Source organism: Mizuhopecten yessoensis, unplaced genomic scaffold (genome assembly GCF_002113885.1).
Source record: "Mizuhopecten yessoensis strain PY_sf001 unplaced genomic scaffold, ASM211388v2 scaffold10069, whole genome shotgun sequence".
NCBI classification, from domain to species: domain Eukaryota; kingdom Metazoa; phylum Mollusca; class Bivalvia; order Pectinida; family Pectinidae; genus Mizuhopecten; species Mizuhopecten yessoensis.
The window spans coordinates 52,240-76,458 of NW_018408363.1; the positions used below are offsets into that span (position 1 = coordinate 52,240).

The following is a 24,219-nucleotide window of genomic DNA, read 5'->3' on the forward strand; positions in this document are numbered from 1 at the left end:
ACTAAAACGAACAAAATATATCACAGCGTCAACACACAAAGGGAAAAATGGGAACTACTACTCGACACTCAAAAGTCTTAAAAGAAACAGAAGATTCACCAAGGTAAATGGAAAAGCATGAGACTCACAAATATAAGAAGGTTAAATCAAGTGCTCCGACAGGATAGGACTCCTGTTTTATTAGGGTACAGAGTAAAGTATTTCCGGTTACATGTATATATGTAGATTGCTTAAAATTGTAACTGCTTTGTATTCGAATGCATTTCATAACATCATTGCCTTGATGAGATTTAGACATGTTTTTCCTGCTTGTTTAAATTTTCAAAAACTGTATGTCAATTCAATGCCCAAGATCTGTTTTCTCACTTAATAAGCAAATTATTGATAAATGTTTTCACACTAGCTACACAAAAGATAAAAGTATAGATATAGATATATATTTTTCGTGTATTCGTTCATATTAGTGTTTATGATGATGATTCACGATAATTTGTCTCTTTTTGTCTTATTAAAGTGTATTGTAGCTGATGCAAATAAAATAACAACCAGTAATCAAGGTATTATTCACCGAGTTTATTGACATTAATAACATGTATACTCCATATAAACTATCCAGGCTCACCTAAGTTAAAAATTGTTGAAACCGGCTGTTATTCTGAAAGTAAAAAACCAGAAAGTCATCAAACGTATTTACAAGGACATTGTAACAGTATAAATTAAAAGGACCTTGGTGTATTAGACATACTGGAAAATTTGCTCTTTTTTTCAAAACATGTCATTGTCTTTTGTATTTCAGGAGCGTAACAAATAAGAACTAAGATCCAACATGAAAGACCTGGGCCCGTATTCATAAAACCGTTCTCATGCTAAAGTATGGATTTCGTGCTCAAGTCTAATTTCTTGTTCTTGTAAGAATTAATAAACAAATCTTATTTTGTCAATGACTTATTTAAAACAAATTAAGGAGACGTAAAACTGAATACTGTTTTCAATGTTTACATTTGACTTTTTGATTGTTTGACATGATTTAAGTGTATTAAAAGAAAGTTGGTTTGAGCACAGAATCCATGCTTGAGCATGAATACAGGCCCTGCTCACAAAAGGTCACAAAAATAAAAAATCATTTTAAGGGAACAACATAGAGATTAAATAGCTTACAAAAATACTCACGACAGTACGGAGAGTGACCGTTAGTTGTCAAGAAGAACGTCCCTGTCCTATTGGCCAGGAAAGAGTCGTACCCCATGACGGGACATGGTCCAGAGCCGCACCCTGGACATCTGCCTGCTACGTAGTCATCGTAGGAGGAGCAAGGGTGTGCGGTAAACTTACAGGGCCCTTGAAGTAGAGATTCCGTAAACAATCCCTCAGCTCGTTCGTGACTGCACGCCACCGACTCGAACGCATCTAAACAAGCGCAAAGAAACCATAAAGAAACACATATGGTATATGACTGCAAATAATAGGGGCAGTTCCATAATCGAACTTTGAACTATGTGCTCTAGGATGAAATTATTGGAACAGAAATAAAATAAACACCTAAGGCACGAAAACAATGATTTCCATTAAACTAAAATTATGCAGAATCCAAAGGATGTTGCACCTTCACTTTCAACTCTTGTTTAAAGAAACTAGAGACTATTTTATCACATTGTTTATACGTATTAATTTAAACATACCAAACATTTCTGATAATGAATCTTATTTATACATTCGTAAATAGATGTGCGATAAGATAATAAGTATGTCAAACTAATAAGAATTTGATCGTACTCTCATTAAAACCCTAATCCTCGTAAGAAACCATGGCAATATTGCACGTACGCATTGTCAACGGTCGGTGTTACAAGTTATGCTAACTTAATTTTGTCTTCCTGAACGAGTACTTATTTTTCCCTGTGATGTCTAATTTGCAGGCAGGTAAGCTGGGGTCGTAAAACAATGTCACAAAATATTGTAAATAAATAAGATTCTCATTAGTTTGCCAATCTGTGAAATAGCCATACCGGACGATTTCATGTAATGCAACGTACCCCTGTCATACAAGTGATCTGATGCCAGTTATACCATTGTGATGAATGCGACCCGAATTACTCAATGATAACAGGTTAAACAAAATAATATTTTGAAACTAGAAAATTAATTTATTGTATTTATTTTGTTGCTTGTATGTCTTTCATTAAAAATCAATCGTACTTTTTATCAGTTTGTCTCATCTCATTATCCTCAATAGTGTCTTTGTAAAAAAAACTCCGTTTTTTCTTAGACAGTCAACCGAAAATGACTGGGCGATGGGGTGGCGCAGTGGATAACGCGCTTGCCTTTCACCAAGATGGCCGTGGTTTGATTCCTCGATCGCACCTGCACGACACGTGGGTTTTCTCCGGGTACTCCGGTTCCCTCCCACATTAAGACCCCCTGCGAGCTTACATCCGGACCAACAAGAGTGATTAATATAAGTTAGATAACTTGTTTCATAATTGCTGTAAAAAAATGAAAATCTGCAATGTGAAAACCAGGGGAAAATTATCACTCTTTAAACTCCTTTAACGAACACTGAATGGTGTACCTGCTGTCTGTGAGCTTCAGCGTAATCTTATGAATTCATAGGAGTCCTCTATCACACTTATTTCTCACAGAAAACAATACGCGGGTCAAGGATGTGCCAGGAGAGAACTAGGCGTTTGACACTTTTAACGGATATATTCTACACTTTATCTGACGTCGACGTGTACCAAGCTACAACAGGAAACGCGCGTAGATAGGCCTGGCGGTGAGTGAGGTGTCATATGCGATGGTGGGACGAGGCAGTGCACTGTAACCGTGCCGAACTCCAGAGATTATTCTAGCATGAAATATTTATAATGTTTCTGTTTAAATGTAGAATAATGTATATATCATATTCATAACTTTTATCAATTACCATTTTCACTGTTTTTGAAAGTGTATTAACCAAAAATGAATAAATAAATTAAAAAAAAAAAAAAAAAAAAAAAAAGGTTATATATATACCTGTTAAAAGGATATATATGAACAGCGAAAACAATCTTTATTAAAATGGCTACATAGCAGTGTGTGCAATAATAAACAAATGTCTTAGTCTTATAAAAATCTTTCCTCTGTTTTTGAAATTCAATGTTTTACATTTTTATGCACTTTCTAGCATACGATTCATTAGGAAGCAGTGGATCTTTCAAAACTTGATAAATAAGCACATTTTCTAAATTAGAATAATTTTAGACCCTATTTTCAACAACCAGAAAAAAACCTTCTATACTTAAAGTAACAAAATAAAACGACGGATTGAAAGATATTTAAACATACGTAGAAAGCTCAATTAAAAAACACGATTAAAATGTTTGTGAAACCGATTATGTTGTTTATCTTCAACATACATCAACTAACACTGAAACCGGACCTCTTGTTTTAGGGAGATGAATGAATAGATAAACATACAGACATTGTTCCAGTACGGATATAGATATTTAGATATATAACACAAGTGCTTATGATATTATATATAATTTTCATATCAAAGTACCCTTCTCATTAAAACTCTTTACTGCAAATCTGTACTGTAAACGTGGTAAACACTGTTTGTGCACTGGATTTAGCACCGTTACACACTAGAGTTAATACCATAGTGAACTTAAATACTCTACAATGTCTTGACAAGTGCACTACCTTGTTCACTATTTGTGTGCTACAAAGTGCACTAGCTACCAATTCCAGTTTGCTCCCAACTGTAATGGTGTCACAGTAACACCATGGACGTATATGTGATATATATATATATCTTGTAACACACAGTTTTAATTGAGACAATTGTGAATTAAGATTTAGCTGTTAATGTCATTGTCAAATGTCATTTACGATACCTCCTTATGAATAAGCAGGTACACTTATTAAAGTAGTGTACCTGAAGGTCTTACCTATAAATACTATGTCAAAAGAGCATTTATAATCGATGATGTACCGACGCGTTTCACATCTTCCTTATTGTTAAAAGAAAGACTGTTGTTGACAGGATTTCAGTTAATTTCAAATAACCTTAACTGTATTTAACAGGTTTATTTATGAATTATGAAATTTCATTATTTTTCAGTAATGGTTGTGCTGATATTACATTTACTGATTTGTCTAATATATCAACATGAAAACAATTATTTCGTAGTTTTTAACAAAAATGTAACTTCAGGGGCATATCCAAGATTTTGTGATGAGTGATGGGACACTACTTTCATAATAAACCTTTTCAAATTTATCACATACGGTTGAGAGGATGGTGCATGATTTACATTTATTTTTTTTTTGAGGATGTGCTATGAAGGATTTTGGTATGGAGACACTAATGCTTTAAGCTCATGTTTGCTAATATTGTTTGATCTAACTTTATAAAACATCACGATAATTTAGGTTTTTTGGGTTGTTTTTTTTTATATTTGCTACTACGGTTGGAGCACTATTGTTTCAAACAGACCGTGCACAGACTAATCCTTGTTGGAGTTGGAAGCACAGACAACAAGATTTTCCATACCTATAGGTATTATTACTAAACAGTTCGTAGCATAGTGTCAAAATCGTACTTAAGTTGCCCATCATCGGCGAAAATGTTTTGAAAGTAAACTGTGTGTCATAGATTATTAAACTGTATTTCAGGTGCTCGGTTATTTGGGGACAAAGTACTATTATTACCAAACCTTGCGCCGTGGATCGCCATATTGGCCTACAGCTGGTCCATTAAGAGAAGCAATACATTATTACGTTTACCGTTTGTCGTTGACTTTAAAATTGACCTTTATTTGAAAACCCATCACAACTAAAATGTGTGTTGTGGGCAATTAAACTGTCCTTTATTTGCACCGTTACCAGGGGATATTGCATGATAACTAAACTGTTAGCCGTGGACCGTCAAGCAATTAAAGTTGTTTCAACTAAAAGAAACCTTGGAATTTAATGTTGAAGCATAGGTCTATTCTATTGTGCTTCTTGACATTGCTATATTGTTATCAAAATGTATTATCAAGCATTTAGCCAATTAAGCTTGAATTAGTCAGAATAAAAACTAAATAAAAAAAACTAATTGACGTTTGTATACTTGTCATAGCGATGCGGTTAGACATGAAAAGTCTTTATCAGGAATAAAGAAGTCGGACTGAATTAAGTAGTTCAAGTCTGTCCAAGCTATCCATGTCGGTCGGCAGAGGAAAACCCCTATATCCGGCTGCTAGTCCACCCCCGTAACTGTACTGTCGGGGCATGCTACTTCAGAAGATCCCACTTAAAAGGTCATGGTCATTAATGGACCATCAGGATAAGAATGGAGTGGTTTTGTTGGAAGTAGTCGACTTTGTGAATGGGATTGGGATCATGATCGAGGGAGGGGGAGTACTTCAATTGTGTAGTAATATGGATTTATGGACGTACGTATACAATTTTAAGTGATGGTCTGGTCAAATGTACTTACACAAGTTCATATTATGTGTACAGATAAGCATCATGGGAACTTGTGTATAAATGGCCGTTCCGACGGAATCTTGTTATTTGTGTTGTACAGGAGGAGATTCCCTGATAATATGTACGAGTGAAGATTTATCTTGACCGAGGTGTCCTGACCTGACCGTGGCCTTAACTGGTGTATTATACAAGATGATTATAAATTAAGTCTCGCCAAACAAAGCTTAATTCTTAGCGGCAGGTCTTGATTACGCTGTTAGCAAATTGTTTCATTTGGACATCAGGAATATTTATGACTATTTATGACGACGAGATACCAACTATCTCGCCACACTGTGAGTCATTTGACTGAATGCAAGCAATCACAACGCCAGATTCTTACTAAAGTTGAACGACATATCGACAGGAATCTCCGACTATAAATAACTGTGAAGAGAATACGTACTTGTGAAAGCCATGGTTAGCAGCTGCTCAAGTGTTGTACTGACAGGGGGTGGACATCCGGGCTGTTCATTTAGTCCATTCGGATAGAAATCGATGTGGCCACACGGACTTTTCATCCCAAATCCTAAAACACAATATCGGGAGACAAACATGCTTTAATCCCCAGTATGGCAAAAGTGAAAGGGAACACTTTTATTCTAAGTAACTTGTTATTTAGCTGTTTTGACAATGTGCCCTTTGTTGATCATGCGATAAAACACATTGGTGCAACTGTTAGATAACATCCACGAATAGAAATAAATACAATTAATTATAAGTAATAGAATGTAGTCCTAAGCACGTCATATCGCTAATGATGAGGCGGCACTTTTTGTCTTGATACGGAATTGCCAATCACAGTATACAGCAAGAATACTTTTATTCATTATTAAAACAAAACAAATCAATACAAGATTTGGTCCTTACTTAAGAGGTTTATTATTGTATTGGCTATATTACAATCAATACAAAGAATGGAATGATAAACACTTGTAAAGAACAGCCTTGATTCTTTAGGGCCTTCGTTGGCAGCAAAAACGGCAGCACTACGAGAGACGGCTAGATTACTGGAACCATTTCTAATAGAAAGCCAGTCAATCCGCTCCCTTCAACATTGGATGAATAATGGACAACCGATTTACAAATGGTGGCTGGAAAGTGAGACAACCGGGAAGGTGGAGGCTGAAGAGTGAGACAACCGGGTAGGTGGAGGCTGGAGAGTGAGGCAACCGGGTAGGTGGAGGCTGGAGAGTGAGACAACCGGGTAGGTGGAGGCTGGAGAGTGAGACAACCGGGTAGGTGGAGGCTGGAGAGTGAGACAACCGGGTAGGTGGAGGCTGGATAGTGGGACAACCGGGTAGGTGGAGGCTGGATAGTGGGACAACCGGGTAGGTGAAGGCTGGATAGTGGGACAACTGGGTAGGTGAAGGCTGGATAAGCGGGACTTGACAGTAGTATTGTTAATGGTCCATTGGACCCGAATATGCTTTAGAACCCGGGGTTCATCTTTAAGTGTTTATCCTAGCTGGCATGAAAATATCAAGTTTGGTTGTTGTGGTGTATTTTATATCTATATAATACACGAGGAAGATTTTGAACTTAACTGTGGACTTTGGTCGTCTGACACTTACTTGTGTTGCAGACAAGGTAAATATTTACTGTACGAAGTATAATGCACAATACACAGTCTAAATGAGCGCGGGTTCTTTAAGTATGTTAGACAAGGACGTGCTTGCGCTGATAACCTTCAACTACAAATTATGACTAGTTTGCATTTTATCTTGATCTTTGAAATTGTCCATAAAATCAAACTTACATATAATTAAGGTGAAGAGATTTAGAGGAGGCAAAAACACGACGCATATTCTTTTATTTGGACACGTCTTTGTTGTTTTTTGTCATGTACTCATGTGTCATGTGACATGTTTCATATTATGTTTCGTCAGATTGAAAACAAAGGATAAACTATGCAATTAATTTGATTTACCGGCGTCGTGGATTGGTACAGCATCTGTGTGAATGACGTCAACATATAAAGCGTCTGTAGGATCAAGACGAACTTCCGGTGCATAGTCTTCAAACAGAGGCCCGGCGGGATCCAAACCTATAGAAAACGATGACATGCATGGTTCATGAATACTTCGACATATAGAGAAATTAAGTTTCGTTCCACCTCATTATGTCATTTAAAAATACATCATTCCGATTCAAAATAACAAATGATGTTGATTTTCTTAATTAACGAAATACTTTAAAGTATACCGGTAATTCTGCCAAGGCCTGGAATTCTATTGCCGATATACCCAGCAGTCTGCGCGCCGAGGCTATGTCCGGTCACGTGAGTCTTCGTCATATCTGCATTAAACGTGTCCCGTAATCTCGCCAGAAGCTGAGCACAAAGCGCCCCCACTACCCTGGTGTTGGAGACAGATTGCTGGTACATTTTACTTGCACCGACCTTCCAGTCCACCGCGATCACATTGAAATCGCCCTACAAGAAAGATGAACTAGAGACACAATCATATGATTGCACTATAAAATATTATAATAGATACAGTATGCAAAAATTGAATAACACTGCTGCACATTGTTGTTTTGTCATTCTAGGACTCATAGATGATACTAGGGACCAAATAAGTGGGAATCAAAACTGGTCTTAACTTCTGTCGAAACAGAAAGGGGTGCAGAAAACCCTTTCCAAATTAGAATTTTAAAAATTAGAGGAGTGCTGATTAATTTCAAATTTATTATGTGTTAATTATTATATCATGAACTCTGCCCCTTCTCAAAAGTGGCAACTGTGGCAATCAAGGTTACGGCAAACCTCGGGGACTAACTATACCACCACACAAAGTTACGGCAAACCTCGGGGACCAACTATACTACCACACAAGGTTACGGCAAACCTCGGGGACTAACCATACCACCACACAAGGTTACGGCAAACCTCGGGGACTAACTATACCACCACACAAGGCTACGGCAAACCTCGGGGACTGACAATCTCACCAGCAGACTTCACAACTGTCTGAACAAAGGACAACTACATGTGATCGAACCTTTAACATTTAGTAATCAATGTAATGTGTCAATAGTTAATTACACTGCATCATAGAGCCCTTCTGTCCTCCTTCTAGGACTCATCGGTGAAAATACGAAATCAAATTAGATACGTAGACCGATTATGAAAATGCTCAATCTTTTTTTGTTATTTTTAATAAGCTGTTGATATATTAATGTTTCTGTTATGATTTTTGATTCTTTACAGCTATTTTTTTCACAAACCGAACATGTCAGTGTGTTTAATGTGATATTGAATAGAAAGTATACGTCAGTTTTGAAAGTGTTAAATTGGAACAGCATAATATTATCGTTGTTATTAAAACCATACGATAGCTCCATACCCTTGACAAGAATGCGTTGGTCATATTGTGTACCCAGACTTCGTAAGCACTGCTCATGTACCCGTGGATGATCATCTTGGTTGGCTTGTTTCCGGTGAAACCGGAAGTACGAATGATATTGACATTGGTGTCCTTGTAATCGAATTTGACACCATTAGCTGGTCCTCCTCTCATGAAAAATGTGAAGGTGACATCCACTTCCTCGGGTGATTCCGGGAGTGCTTCGAGAGAGTTGTCAAAGGGTTTGTGATTGGAGAAGCAATCCACATTTTCGTAGCAAACTTGAGTTTTGAAAAGAAAACCTGCAATGCAACAGTTTTAATTATATCTTGATTGTCGCAGTTCAATCATGTTTTGATAGGTTTACTTAATTAATGAACACCCCTGAAGATTCAGTCACAACCGAAAGATAAAGCATGTGAACGTTGAAACTATCTACAGCTGTATATTGAATTGATGACAATACTAATTCCTTTATTATATGTTCTGCCCATTTCAGTGCTACTGAAATCATATGACAATAATAATCATTCGAGGTTCTTATACACCGCTTTATCACAATCTAGTTCGTAGGTCGTCTCAAAGCGGTTCACAAATTAGTATCTGTGGTTATAGGTCATTTGCAACCAACCAATATATTGCTTAACTCCCTGGGGAGCATACAGCCGGTGCTGCCATTTCGGGCGTCACAGAAAGCAATCTACAATTCTAGCACTGCCCAACCACGCACTTATTTTACAGCTGAGTAGACAGCAATAATCGGAATAAAAAATCTTGCTCAAAGATACAACACAGTGCCGTGCCGTGACTCTAACCCGCAACTCTTCGGTCACGAGCCCAGCGTCCTACCACTAACCTACCGTGCCTCCAATATCAACAAACGTCCGGACAGAACCTGTGACGTGATTTTCCCAATAAAAATGCAAATTAAACTGAAAAAATAGGTTCAGATCTTGATTCATAAAACAACGTTTTCATCTTAGATTTCAAAACTTAATGGGCCTTAAACTCCGATAGTTCTGTGAAATGAAATCGTTCAAAAATCAATTAGTGATTGTCCTATCAGTAAACAAATTTTGGGGATTAAAATCCTTAATATCAAGATATCCTTTCTTTCAAAGCCGAATCGAAACATAGGTTTATTATTCATCATTAGGTCGGTAATTTTGAGTGTTTGGACAAACCTATGAAAGAAGGAACAGTTGGTAAAAACGCCCATAGCAAAACAAAGTTGAATAAAACCATTATAAGATCGATGAATCTTGTAAACTGCACAGAATACACAATCTCCAGATATCAATAGCATTGACAATAGTTGGCTCAAAATAAAACAAGGGCCTGTTGAAGATCGGGACGGACGTCAGCTATTTACGGGGATCCAATAGAATTGGCAAAACTCTTCCAATGTATTAAAAGAAATTCTTACCTGGCGAACTACGCTGTACCTTTGTTTGAAATATTCTAAGTGACTGCCAACATGCCGCTGTCATATTTTAAACGCCGAATACTTATTTCTATTGATTTTAGGTAAAATATTAAAATCACATCTTATTGTAGTTTCTATTTTCAAAACGATATGTTATAAATTGCTTCTATGTGACTTCAGACAAGATTGATAAAACATAACAGCAAGTCATTGATTTGGAAGTCCAATGCGCGTACTTTACAACAGATCGAGGCAATAAGGAGATATTTCATATATATATTGGAAAATATAGATTTCATCAAAATTACAAATTCCGTTATTCTTTTTTGAAAGACTAGAAAACAGAAACTCATACCAAGACATATCTCTGAACTGCACAACGCCAGTAAAATGAGCACCGATATCCTTCCACCTGTCATGTTGAACAGCCTTCTACTGTACTGATAAGCGGTAGAGAGGTCAATTCGGTAGGTACTGGCCTGTCCTATATTGATAGGTACCTGATAAATACAGCAAAGCAATTCATTGTTCCATATATTTGTGACACTTCCTCGCAGACCTTCAAGTCTTATTTTAAAGTGAAGATTGTATAAGTTTATTTTACTATCATCAACAACACAAATAGACGTCAAAGTCACAGTTTATGAAAAAAAAATACATTTTAAGCGTTTGCATTTCACCACGATAAAGTCTGATTTCTCAAGACTTGATATTTGACAGTTGTCCTACTTTTAGATGGCACTGATTAAAGGGAGATCATTTAATGACACGTATCCTGATATTATTTAGGTTCACAGCACAGCTGGAACAAAGTTGGAGAACACCGTCTACGATTTGTGTTTCATATCGTAATGATATTTGGTAATACACTAGTAACTGGAGCTAGCCACGCGGTGAAGAAGTACTAAAACTCGGTGACATTTTGAAATAAGAATTCGACCTTTGAGTACCTTTATTTTATCAAATAAATAAATATCAAATAGTTTAAAAATCTGTCGTGAGGCTAACATCATTTATAGTTAATTCTACCTTTTTAATGTAGTTTAAGAACTTTTTCCACCAATTAGATTTTCCAACCTTTCTATCCTGTGAAACCTAAACAATGTGTATTTATTGTCATTCCTTACGCTTCCAACCCAGAGCAAATATATAGAGGTTACACAACGAGTGGTTGTTGAATATGGTATTTATTTCACTCGAGTTACTTAATTTTAAAAAGTTACAAAAGACACGAGCTTTAGCGAGTGTCTTTCTGTAACTTTTGAAAATTAACTAACGAGAGTGAAATAAATACCATACTCAACAACCACAAGTCGTGTGATCTGTTTCTACCACAATCTCATGATCAGTCGGAAATAACATACACACATGTGTTTGTTGACAAGGCTGGCGTAGTGATATGACCCATATGTAAAAAGTCACTCATTAATATTCAAAAATGACTTCTTTTTTTTACAAATTTAATTATTGTCAAAATTAATGTTTCGGCAACAACTTCGTGAAAAAATAAAATAGATGAACGACTTTAAATATTGAGAGTAGCAGTATTGCATTAATTTATATAAATTAACCACGGACTATATGCGCGTAAGCATATCGTATGAAGTCTGCCTCCCGCCAAGTGATGAACCGTTGTAGACGAACTTATCGCTGTCAATATCCAAAACATTGACCTACGTTTCTAGGCCTACGTTTCTTCGTGACGGTTCTATGGTTGTCGTTTATAGTGAAAGTTCAGCCATAGTCAGACCGTCTAAATAGCGATAACGGGACGTTGGGAAAACGAAATATTTCCCGACACAGTGACAGATCTTGTTTTGGTTTCTCGACCTGGACACGCGACGGTGTGACGTCGAAACGATATCGAGCGTCTGTAGCAATTTTGCCTGAAACTAGCGATCAAATCTTTAAGTGTCATCTTTAAATATTGCCTTAATAACCACCCTTTCCACATAACCTCACAACGTCACCAACATTTGTCAGATGTTGACAGCCGATGACGTAAAGAAAACAGCAGGTGGCAAAAAGCACGTGGAAAAAGTCTTCCCGGTCAAAGTTCATCTTCTCGACCAATCAAAACTCTTGAAGGTCATATACCACGTGTGGTATATAACTCATATTTATCTAACAGTCTGCGTGTTTATACAATGATCTGAGAGTGGAATAACACAGCGTATTGTGGTAGAAATAGCTTTCCTATATCGCACGGTGCAACACACAATTCTATAATTGACGACTTTTGTTTTCCTCCATATCAACATTGTATAGATCATGAAAACAAGTATGGATATCATAGTCGATATTTCATACATTCTTAAAATAGCGGTACGCATTGCAATACTGTATCACGGGAAACTTTCGCCCTGTCAAATATTCGCCGTTCACCGGTAAAACCCATGTTCGTTCCGTGTTCATTTCGACCTGCGCATGTCATAGCTATATATGGTCATCCTTCAGATTAAACCAAGATACCAGTGCGCATAGGCGATGATGAGGCTCACACAGACACGCTGCGTTCATTGATGAGAAGGAGTCTATGTTCGAATGCTAGAATCTATTTTACCGTACTTTGGTTTCTTGGTCGCAAGTACGTCGCTTTCAATAAACAAATTAGATATAGCATAGTGACGATTTTTTCCAGTGCAAGTAGTCAATTTTGATATAGTACATGCAATCCCAATTGCATGCAGTGATTTCTCTGTTTTGAACACGCGCAATCTGTAATCTTAGTTGGAAACCTAGCTACATAGCCTTTAAAATATGGAAAAAAAATCTTATCAAATTATCAGACGTGTGTTCGATTACTTATACTTGACTGTCATTCGTTGCTTTCATATACAGACCGATAGAGCCTTTTAAACAAGAAAGATTCTGCAGTTGCGCACGAGTAAATTTATCATAGATGGCGATTCTTCGTCATCTATTTAATGTGCACGTACTCAACTATAGTTAGCACCAAATAACCTGACGAATAGATGCATGTAATGTGGTCCCCAGCCAGAGGCGTAGCAAATTATTTTCGGAGTGTATACTTACATAGCTGGGGAAAAAATCTACCATGCCCTAGAAACAATCACCCGTGTTCTGAGAACACCTTTTAATATGATTATTTACAATTAAAATGTCACTTGCTAATGATAAGACTGAAAGGCCCTTGAGGTTCAACAAGCCCATCAATAGATGTTGTCGTCACCTAAAATTGTAATTTGAATATATTGAACTTGTATATATATATAAATTGGCTATTCGAAAAAAATACGTAGCCATTAACGTAATCGAAAATAAGTCATTAAAGCTGATGTCGTCATAAAAATAGCTCACCGGATTTATAACATGTCAATCTCTTTTGCGAATCAACTGAGTGCTAGGAAATGACCTACAATTTAAGTTTATTTATATGCCTAGGTCATGCGGAGCTTTATTTCTTTTTCTCCTTGTTGTTGATATGAATTCCTACCTCAAATAAAGATAGAAGTTGCCATGCGAAACCACTAAAATCATAATAACATCCCCTGGTAATATATTTCAACAGAAAATAAATAAGAAAACAATGGCTAAGCATCTTTAATCGATAAATGAACTTTAGATTATGTGCCATTTAATAACATTCTGTGATGTTATAAATGCGCTAGACATGTTATAAACATTGAAGCTGAAAAGTACGATAATGTTTATAACATGTATATCTTTTTTTATAAAAACATTAAATGTTAAGAAAGGGCACTTTCTATGAAGTTAAAAGAGAAATTAAGGTCTCGTGACCTAGGTATATAAATAAACTTTGAATAGTATATCATTTCGTAGCGTTCAGTTAGGTCGCTAAATAGATTCACATGTTATAAGTCCAGTGAGCTATTTTTTTGAAGGCATCAGCCTTAATGCTTTATTCATGACTACGTTAAACTGGTTATATACATTTTAAGTAGCTTGTGTAAAAGTCCAATATATCTAACATTACATATATTTATATATTCCTATCTTTAATAAGGATCTCTGAATATGACTAACCAGGGGTTGAAATTTAGAGTGACTAGTACATCTTTTAGGAGGATTGTTGAACCTTAAACGATTATCTGAGGACAACATGGTATAATATGTTACGTCGTACTAAAATTTTCAAGAAGATTTCTTTGATATTTTTTTCCCCTTTTTATGATACGGACGAACGATATTAATCATAAAAAAAGAATCAATTAAAAGCATACAAGCATACATGTATGCTACGCCACTCTCAGCAAGCTTCTTAAAGAAATTTACTCACCTCAAAAAAATCTTGAAACTTTCCTTAGCGAGTTATAATTTCGTAATTATATTTTAAACATGTTGATGTCATATTTTTGTGTATGCTATAACCATTTTTCTCCAGTAGTCATAACACTCCGTGAAAAAAAAATCTAGAAAAATCCGGTTCCGGTTTGAAATAAAATCCCGGATTAGCTTTCAATTTAGATTTGCCTTGTTTACATTTAGGAGAAATGTCGGCTGCTCGGGTCACTCAGTGTGAACAAATATTAAAATTTCAAGCCTAAAGAATAATTCAGCTGCATTAATAATTTGAAATAAAAGACCAAGAAGGATTTTTTTTATCAAAAACAACTGAACACACACGTTTGTGCGAGAGAAACAAAATGGCATACAACTGTTTGTGAACTTTCTTGTCTTCGAGGGATCCCATAAACCCAAATGAGATTTGCTACCCACGAAACGGATACCAATTTGGCTAGACGTTTTCCTTAATATGAGATAATCATAAAAATCAGACAATGAATAAGCAAGGGCTTCTTGTCCATCATTCATATGTTCCTCTGTGGGAACTGTATATGTTGTAGTAAATTATTCGTGCAGAGAATCAATGCGGAACTTTCAGTATAAACTAATACAGTGTGTTCTATCATGCATTATGCTGAACAACAACTCATCGTTCAAAGGGAAGTAACTCAAGTATGCCCTGTTAGCGATTCAATAAATGCCGCTTTCATGTAAAGTAAGATACTCTTACGTTCGTGTCTAAAACCAAATTCGTAATTTGTAGAAACTGCATTGTTAACCAATCCAAAAACAGTCCAGCATTCAGACTGCATTGTATCAGCCAAATGACGCAATGAATTAAAAAAAATAACAATGTTAAACGGCTCTACATATAAAACGTATCTTAGAATCAGACGGTGACAGAACATTGTAAGTGGGTGTTTTTCCTCATTGGACATAGACCTACTATTTGACAACAGATCGTCACGACGGTAAGGATTAGGCCTAAGCAATGCATGATGAAAAACATGATCCGAATGGTTAGGCCTACCTGGGATATGTTGTATGAATAACTGTTAAATGTTTAAAGAGAGGAGTGGCATATTTTCATTCATGTTCCGATTCTAAAGCGGCAGTCAAACTGCTCACAGTAAGCATGAACCTCGGTTCTATTTCATATCAACGTGCCGTGGCCATATAAATCAATCATTGATTTACAGTGGGATCTCGTTAATCTGACCACCGATATTAAAACGGTTTGATTAATTGGACAATAAGTTGTAATACGCTCCAACAACTAGCTGGATTAACAAGATCTTAATATATACCTAAGCTATATTCAAGAATATTCGCCAAACCTTTTAAAACGTCCCTCCTTCATGACTTTAGTTCATCCGGCATCAGGGCAAAATTGTACGCAAATAATAATATCCGGGACAAATAAAGCCGGACTGCCTTTGGCTTTCAATTTTGCAGTATTTGAATCAATTTCGTCAGTATAACATAAATTATACCGTATTAACCATTAGACGTGGGGGGGAAAACATTAAATGCCTATAGACTGCTCTGGCACTTCCAATCTGAATCCCAGTCGTTAAACATGGGAGAAAGGAAAGACAACTCTTTCTTAACACATTGGCTCGATTCACTGAACACCGGGCATGAAAATGCTTGGATTGACTCGTTATAGAAAGAGTTGAAAAGAGAAGAATTTAGGTGAGCTAGATTGGTGTATGAAGTAAAGTTGAATTAGTTCAATGTGTGCTATGATATTATTTATAGGGTCTTAAAAAGTCTATCATTCGTAGATCTATGTGGGACAACCTCAATCGGATCATTTCGCCCTTTTCCGTCGTACGCTCGAGAAAGTTATTTCATAGAAATGGTCGAGAGTGGCCCGCTTGGAGGCAACCTCGATTCAGAATTGTCGTTCATATCATCCTCATTATGAGTGCAAGGAAACTCAACTTCTGGTAAAAATTCGGAGAGCTTGATATTTATATTTAGGGTCTGGAGAAAAGATTTACATCATTTAGCAGTAAAATAATTATCTCTCTTCTTTGTAGGTTTGTAAACGTTCTTTAAATGGAATTTGCTACTTATTTATGTCATACGTGTAATAAATTGACAGCTTTACATCATGGTGTACATAAAAGCTTGGTATTGACTTTCGTATTGCTGTTATAAACGAATTTCTTCAAAATATCAATTTAGGACAGGTTCGGCCCAGGCAACACATGGTAATTCGTGAAAATGACGGGGAAATCTTACGTTGTGACGTAATAATTATGCTGAGGCGGGACACATTTGGCCATCCAATCTTCCGACAGAAATAGTTAAATATTTTTTCATATAAGGACACGTTTGTTCTTTTGTTATTATTTTATGAAAGGTATTGAATTTCTCTTCCAAATGGTTATACTCACATAAATGTCAACAAATGTCATGAACCGTCCAGAACGAATATAATAAAAATGGGCCGAACTTGCCCCCGATCTCCCCTATTCGAACGGGGGTACCATAGGACCTTTTGAACTCAGCGGCATGAGTTGCCGAGATTTTGATCCCCAATTGCCGAGTAGAGCATTTTTCCATGCGTTCAACTTTGAAATATAAAATTTCGAGGAAATGTTCAGTGCCTCCTTCTTTATTTATCCCAAGTAAACGTAACACACAATCATGTGAACGTACCTTTACAAGTTTGTAATCCATACAATCTGCCAAAATGAAAATGCACTGCATCTTACAACTGTTTCGTCCTTCTAGGACTTACCGGTGATGCGAGGGTCCAAAAAGTTCAAAATCCAAATTGGTCCAAACAAATGTTGACGGAAAGATGCGTACAATCCTTTTTTGTTAAATTATATTAGTTGTGTTACTTTAAGATCAATTAATTATACCTACAACTATATTACGGGAATAACTAGTACCTATATCAATTCTCCTCTCAGGAGAGGCTATTCATGTTTGTTCTATTGTTTTATGCATTTTGATTTATGGATAACTGAAGGAATGAATGAAGGCATGATGAATTACAGCACACCCATCTGATCATGCTAACCATTGAAGTTCCGTATTTCGTTTGAACTCTAGTAATGTTGTCCATTGACATTAGTAAAAAAAGTAATGTAATGCTGCAGTCTGCATTTTTGAAAATAACTTATACTTATGTCTTTCGTATACCGAAAAATACTGCTTTATAAAATATATATAACAAAAAAAATCGATAGAACGAAGTCAGAGACGATTATATTACAGAGATTGGCAACTTGCTCTTGACCTTACCATTGGTCACGGTAACCGGATGTCATATCGCGAGTTACGCTTCCCCTGACTGTTTTATATATAAGCACTAGTCAAATATAAGATGCATATTGTCAGAAGATAAAATATGTGTTAAAGTATTTGTGTCTAGTATAGAAAAATTTTGAATATATTTACTTGAATAGTTCTTTCTCAGCTGTGCATTATAACCACACCCGAAGAAGTTCTTCATCTTCTAGAACAAGACATTTTTTACATACTCTTTGCTCTCTAGGTTTTTGTTCTTTATCTTCCTATTGGTAGTTCAAGGTTATGCTCACACAATCTGAATTTTGTATACAAAATTCTTAAGTTTTTTATCAGTGATAGATAGGTATTTTTCTTGTGTGTATTTTTTCTTAATATCTTTATACAAGAATAGTTTATTTTTTATCTGTCATCGATTGTAGTTTCCTGAAAAAGTTGGTTTCAAATTCTTTAAAAATAACAGTTTGTCTCCACCACGTCTTTGGTATATAAACACCACTCTCATCTAATATTCTTTTGAGTGTAAAGGATTTTTATATTGTTATCTTGTAAAATTCTGCTTACACATCGGTAATGATTCTGGCTACAGGAGAACAGGGACTCTCCAGACAATTTCAAAAATGCCTTCAGATATTTATTCTTACATAAAAAAAAAAAATAACCAGCTTTTTAAAATGACGTTTTTACAATATTTGCAAAATTTAATATTTTAGCTCTGAAAATACCGTGTTTTCAGAATAAACAAGTTAAAATGGCGACTGTGATGTGCGAGGGTTAATTCCTTTCATGACACACACTCCTTTCTCGTTCATTATTTAATTTCAAACACGTATTCAGATATTACATAATATTTCTAACCAGCTTCTTAATATGAGCCATATATGTCAAGGATATGTGACATGTTGACACGAACTAACGAATACACGATCGAATTATCACATGTAACACACCAGGGACAGTATACGTCCCTGAACACACTGACCAGAATATCGTCACCAGGATCGATATCATTCTGCTTCGACATGTGCTTTCAGCTGTCAGAACCCGGTTCCGCGTGATTGCGCAGTCGCAACCCAAGTCTCGTGGCGTATCTTATTTCCACTGCCTGTCCAATATGATCATGCGTGTTTTTTGCGAGATCTGCGCGAGTTGCCAATCTCTGAAACTAGGATGGGTTTGTATCAGACTTAGAGGACAGTTATCTCCCTTTGTACGCGATTATTTCAGTGAGTGTTATCCAAGGCAAATGGTACCATGAAAAGGGTTTCAGAAAAAATGTACAGCCAAAATGCAAATATAAATTGTCATATTTCTCTGCTTACAAATTGTACCTCGTGTGAGTTGTATTCTTTTTGTATTTCACAATAATAATGTTTTCAAAACATAAGGGATTAAGGATAACACTTTATTAGATCTGTATATATAAATACTGCTTTGATAAGTTTCCGTTATCTATTTATGGAGGCTCAAGTGGAGATTTTGGGTCACGTCTGTCACTTGTTTTTAAATGATGTGACTCGTTAGAGTCCTTCATTACGTATACAATACGTTTTGTATGTCGAAAATAGTCAAATGCCAGAGGCAATAAACATCAAGGTAAAGAATTACCGGTCTGGCAGAGTGTCCTTCACAGAACATTTAATATGTGTCAGCGTAGCTGTCCTCCTAATGTTAATACGTACAAGGAACTATCATTTCCTTTTCACGCCCCGCAGTCGTCCATTCATGGTTCAGAAAGGCATATCATTACAACTCACAGATACGAATATATATACAGTTAAAAACGTGATATTCGTACATGTAACACGAACGGTTTGCATGTATTTGCAAACGTATGAATTATGATTAGCAGGTCTATCGTACGGGTGTTCTACTTTAATAACATAGCTTTAACATCGATATTGTATTTTCCAGATAAGTGTAAATTTCCATGACGTAAAATCTCAGACTGTTTTACGATACGGTAGCTACCAGTAAATAATGATTACCACAATTCAACTGTTTCAGCACTGTTTAATCGCTCGACAAATTAGTTTGATTATAACATGTATAAGAACAAAAACGTATTTAGAAATTATAAGAAAAATCGCAATTTAGACAAACATAAACAAATTCGTGATTAGAACTGAAATAATACAAGACTTAGATTATGTTAATAATAAATAAGCACACGTTTAAAACAATACGCTATTAAAATATAGCGCGATTAAGACAGCTAGGCCTATTAAACAATACGCGAATAAGATGTAACGCGATTAACGCCTTTAAAACAATACGCTATTAATAGATACCGCGATTAAGACATGCATGCCTATGAAACAATATACGATTAAGACATACACAACGATACGCCATTTAAGACATAATAAAACAACACATTGTTATGACAAAACATTACGCGTGTATAAAACAATACGCTATGAAGACATGCATACTTCAATACAAGATTAACATATATCATTTAATTATAACCGATTTAGAAAAGCAAAAAACAATGAGCGATTAAGACATAAGAAATTACACCATTAAGACATAAACAATACGCAACATTGTTTGCCATGTTATATTACTGTATAATTCTTTGTCGTCAGATTTGATATTGATAATAAATAATGTTGACCAATCGTCCGCGAATTACTGTTGTTGAATATTCCGATAGGTTTACCTTACTGTGTGTGTCCCCTGCTTCACAACCCTTCCCTACCAAATACACTAGATTAATTATGTACATCCGGAAACAGCCCAGACGTTCCCCTATCATATATTATATCGTATAAACCAGGTGATCTAAAAATAGAAAGGTATACCGTGTTGTCTTCCCTTCTCGCTTAACTCTACGCATCAATTATATTTGAAAGTGCACCCGCTTTCTGCGTACAGATTGATATCTTTATCATCAATCCATAATTGTAGTATATACATGGTATAGCAGTCTACTACTGGTAGCGTACGTAACGTTATCATTATCATTAAAACGGTTATCTCCTAAAGACATAGTGTTTATTAAAAATATTATTTATATATTTTTATATCAATGGGTAACTTAACATACAAAACGATTACAGAGTAACCCAATATACAAGACCAAGGCAATGTGTGTATATATTATCCGCAAACGTCACTGGGTCATTGAAAAAGAAGAAATCCTATATAAACTGGTGTAAACTACGCTTTTGTCAGCCCCTGGCCCGGTGCCAAAACTCAGTTCCTGACCTAAAGACTGTTATGAAACAATTATTGGCCAAGCCTGTCGTAAACGTGATGCCTTCCTTTATTTATAATTAATGCGAAATACTCCGCCAGTGTGAATGTATTAATCTTAATTATGGAAAATTACAATAACTGAATGATACCGTATAGCCAACTTCATTGTGAAGACACTAGTTTTTTTTAAATATCTACGACGAAATACCTATTGGTTAGGGATTTGGTAGCTAAACGAATAATGTTTTTATATCGTCGTGGCTGCCTTATTTTTTTTATGAAGAAGATATTTTATTTACGTAAAGAGGAAACCGTCGTGTTTATTTTAATCGCCATATCAACACATGTGAAAGCATTATACATTAATGTAGGTCCCCTATAACTTACACGTATCAAAAATTACTTGTGCTTCAGTAGACTCCCGTTAGATATCTGCCTGGCGGTAGATTAAATGATACCATGCTTCAATGTACTCTAAGCTTTCTATCATCAATCAAGAACAGAATCTATGATGTTTCTTAAATTTTGTTTATATATTTATTTATTTTTAATATTTTTTTTAAGTTTTTCAACAGTACATTAAACATAACACATTATATTATATTTCAGTCACACATTCTTAATTTTCACACTAATTGTTTGTTTGCCTTGACATTTTTTTTAACATTCTCATAATTATTACATCAAATTAGATACCAATTCAGAAAAACTATTATTTTGTATATAAGTTTGAAACAAGATACAAAGAATAATAGCATATGCATTGTAGTTGGGAAACAAACGAAAAAAATAAAAAAAAATAGTTTGACTGTTCGTACATGCTGAAACCAGGATATCAAGTGTTATGTACCATTGTACTGTTTTAGAAGAGGATAGGAAAGAAAGGGAAGGTTGGAGAGGTGTCGAAGGATTTGAAAAGGGCTTTTTGTTCAATTCTGTGTCAATTTTTGTAAATAGACTATTAACAGGAATTGCATTGGTACTATGTTATTATAATTAATTTACATTTCAGTTAGATGGCCTGCAGTAATCTTTCCCATTTTTTCCATTCCCTTTTAATATTAGCGATATAATTTTCACCATTACCTACAGCAATGTATTTTTGAGTATTGTAAATATCTTTAATTAGGTTTTTCAAAGCTGAAACTGATAGACCAGTTTCTGTTTGCAGACATCTAGCCCTATGAATATATAGTTGTATATAAAAACGTCTTCTCTATATACTATATTCGCCATTCCGCTCAAGTCGCCTTCGTTACCGGGTGTTATGCTACATTTATTTGATTGCTGCACTGGTTTGTGTTATCGTAAATATCTCGAGATTAAGCGTTTCTGTGGCAAACACTGCGTATATTGGCAAAGAGGATCCAAAGACCCTTCTCTATTTCTGTATAGGTTAAGTTGTGTCTGGAACTGTCGCCTTTGATCTTCCTCGATATGTTGATGACGTCAATGAGCTTAACCAATCAGAATCGACCTCAAGCACACACCTCTCGCACAACTTTGTTTACAATTTTCGGCTTGATGTATTTCGATACAAGGTCGAGATTGTAATGATAATATCGATAAAAGACTAGCACTGACGTATACCGTTAAATACCTATGAGTAAAGAGCCAGCTTTGTAGAAGCAATACTGCGCAATATAAATTAGATTGCATCATTCGCCGGTTTACATAATGTTTTATTATGCTATTCTTAATCGACATTCCAAAGCTAAATAAATTATACACATCAGTGTATTCATTGGAAATTTCCATAAACTCCAACAATAAATAAGACGGATATCCTGTTGCGGATTTAATAGAAGAATCAGTTTTTGCAATTGGGCGACACTGATGTAATTGTATAACTTGATAGACCATAACATATATAAAGAGTGTTAGGACGCGGCATATAGTAAGAACGTGTAAAAAAGCGTTAAAGACGTGTTATACAATGATTAAAACGTGTAATACAGTAAAAACGTATAATACAATGTTTTTTTTATTTCAACTTATATTAATCATCCTTGTTGGCCCTGATGTAAGCACGCGGAGGGAACCGGAGTACCAGGGGAAAACCCACGTGAATACAAAGTTCACACGTGTAACATAGCGATAAAGACGTGTAACACAACGGTTACACGTGTAATGCAATTAGGACAGTGGTAATAGCTAGTAAAACAGTTTTATAAAGACGTGTATTACAAAGGAAAAACGTGTAATACAAAGAGGATTTGTAATACAGTGGTAAGAACGTGTAACACAACGGTAGACTGTTAAAACAACGGTTAAACGTGTAATACAGTAAAGACGTGTAAGTCAACGGTTTAACGTGTTGTATAGTGGTGTCATGTCATACAGTGGTAACAGCGTGTAAAACAGTTTTGAACACGTTTTTCTCAACGATGGAACGTGTTATACATTAGGGACGTGTAATACAGTGGTGCAACGTCTAACATAACGGTAAAGACGTGTAGTACAACAGCTAATAGTGGTATACAGTAAGGACGTGTAATACAGTGGTAAAACGTGTAACAGATTAAGAGATGTGTTATACTACGGTTTAACGTGTAACATAGCGGTAAGGTCATATAACACAGCGGCGAAAACGAGTAATACAACGGTTACACGTGTTCCATAGCAAAGGATGTACAATACGTACAGTGGTTAGAACGTTAAACACAGTTTTAAAGATGTGTAATACAACGGTTAAACGTGAAACATAGTAGGGACTTGAAATACAGCGGTGAGAACGTGTAACGAAACGATAAAGATGTGTGATACAACGATTAAACGTGAAACATAGTAAGGACGTGTAATACAGTGGTGAGAACGTGTAACGAAACGATAAAGACGTGTAATACAACGGTTAAACGTGAAACACAGTAAGGACGTGTACTTCAGTGGTAAGAACGTGTAACGAAACGATAAAGACGTGTAATACAACGGTTAAACGTGAAAAACAGTAAGGACGTGTAATACAGTGGAGAGAACGTGTAACGAAACGATAAAGACGTGTAATACAACGGTTAAACGCGAAACAGAGTAAGGACGTGTAATACAGTGGTGAGAACGTGTAACGAAACGATAAAGACATGTGATACAACGATTACACGTGAAACACATTAAGGACGTGTAATACAGTGGTGAAAACGTGCAAAGAAACGATAAAGACGTGTTAAACAACGATTAAACGTGAAACACAGTAAGGACGTGTACTACAGT

The 24,219-nt window shown here is 35.8% G+C and overlaps 1 protein-coding gene across 1 annotated transcript in view; it reads right to left on the reverse strand.

Annotated features, from left to right (window-relative positions):
* Nucleotides 1–566: 566 nt before the first annotated feature.
* The window catches only part of LOC110459457 (pancreatic lipase-related protein 2-like), a 39,440-nt gene continuing 15,787 nt past the window's right edge, over nt 567–24,219 (reverse strand). The window contains exons 2-8 of the mRNA XM_021511720.1: nt 10,625–10,769; nt 8,844–9,145; nt 7,702–7,930; nt 7,427–7,543; nt 5,903–6,025; nt 1,171–1,407; nt 567–655 (exon numbers count right to left, since the gene is read on the reverse strand). Of these exons, the coding sequence (XP_021367395.1) occupies nt 651–655; nt 1,171–1,407; nt 5,903–6,025; nt 7,427–7,543; nt 7,702–7,930; nt 8,844–9,145; nt 10,625–10,769 (1,158 nt within the window). The 3' untranslated portion in view covers nt 567–650. The remainder of the gene's footprint in view (nt 656–1,170; nt 1,408–5,902; nt 6,026–7,426; nt 7,544–7,701; nt 7,931–8,843; nt 9,146–10,624; nt 10,770–24,219) is intronic.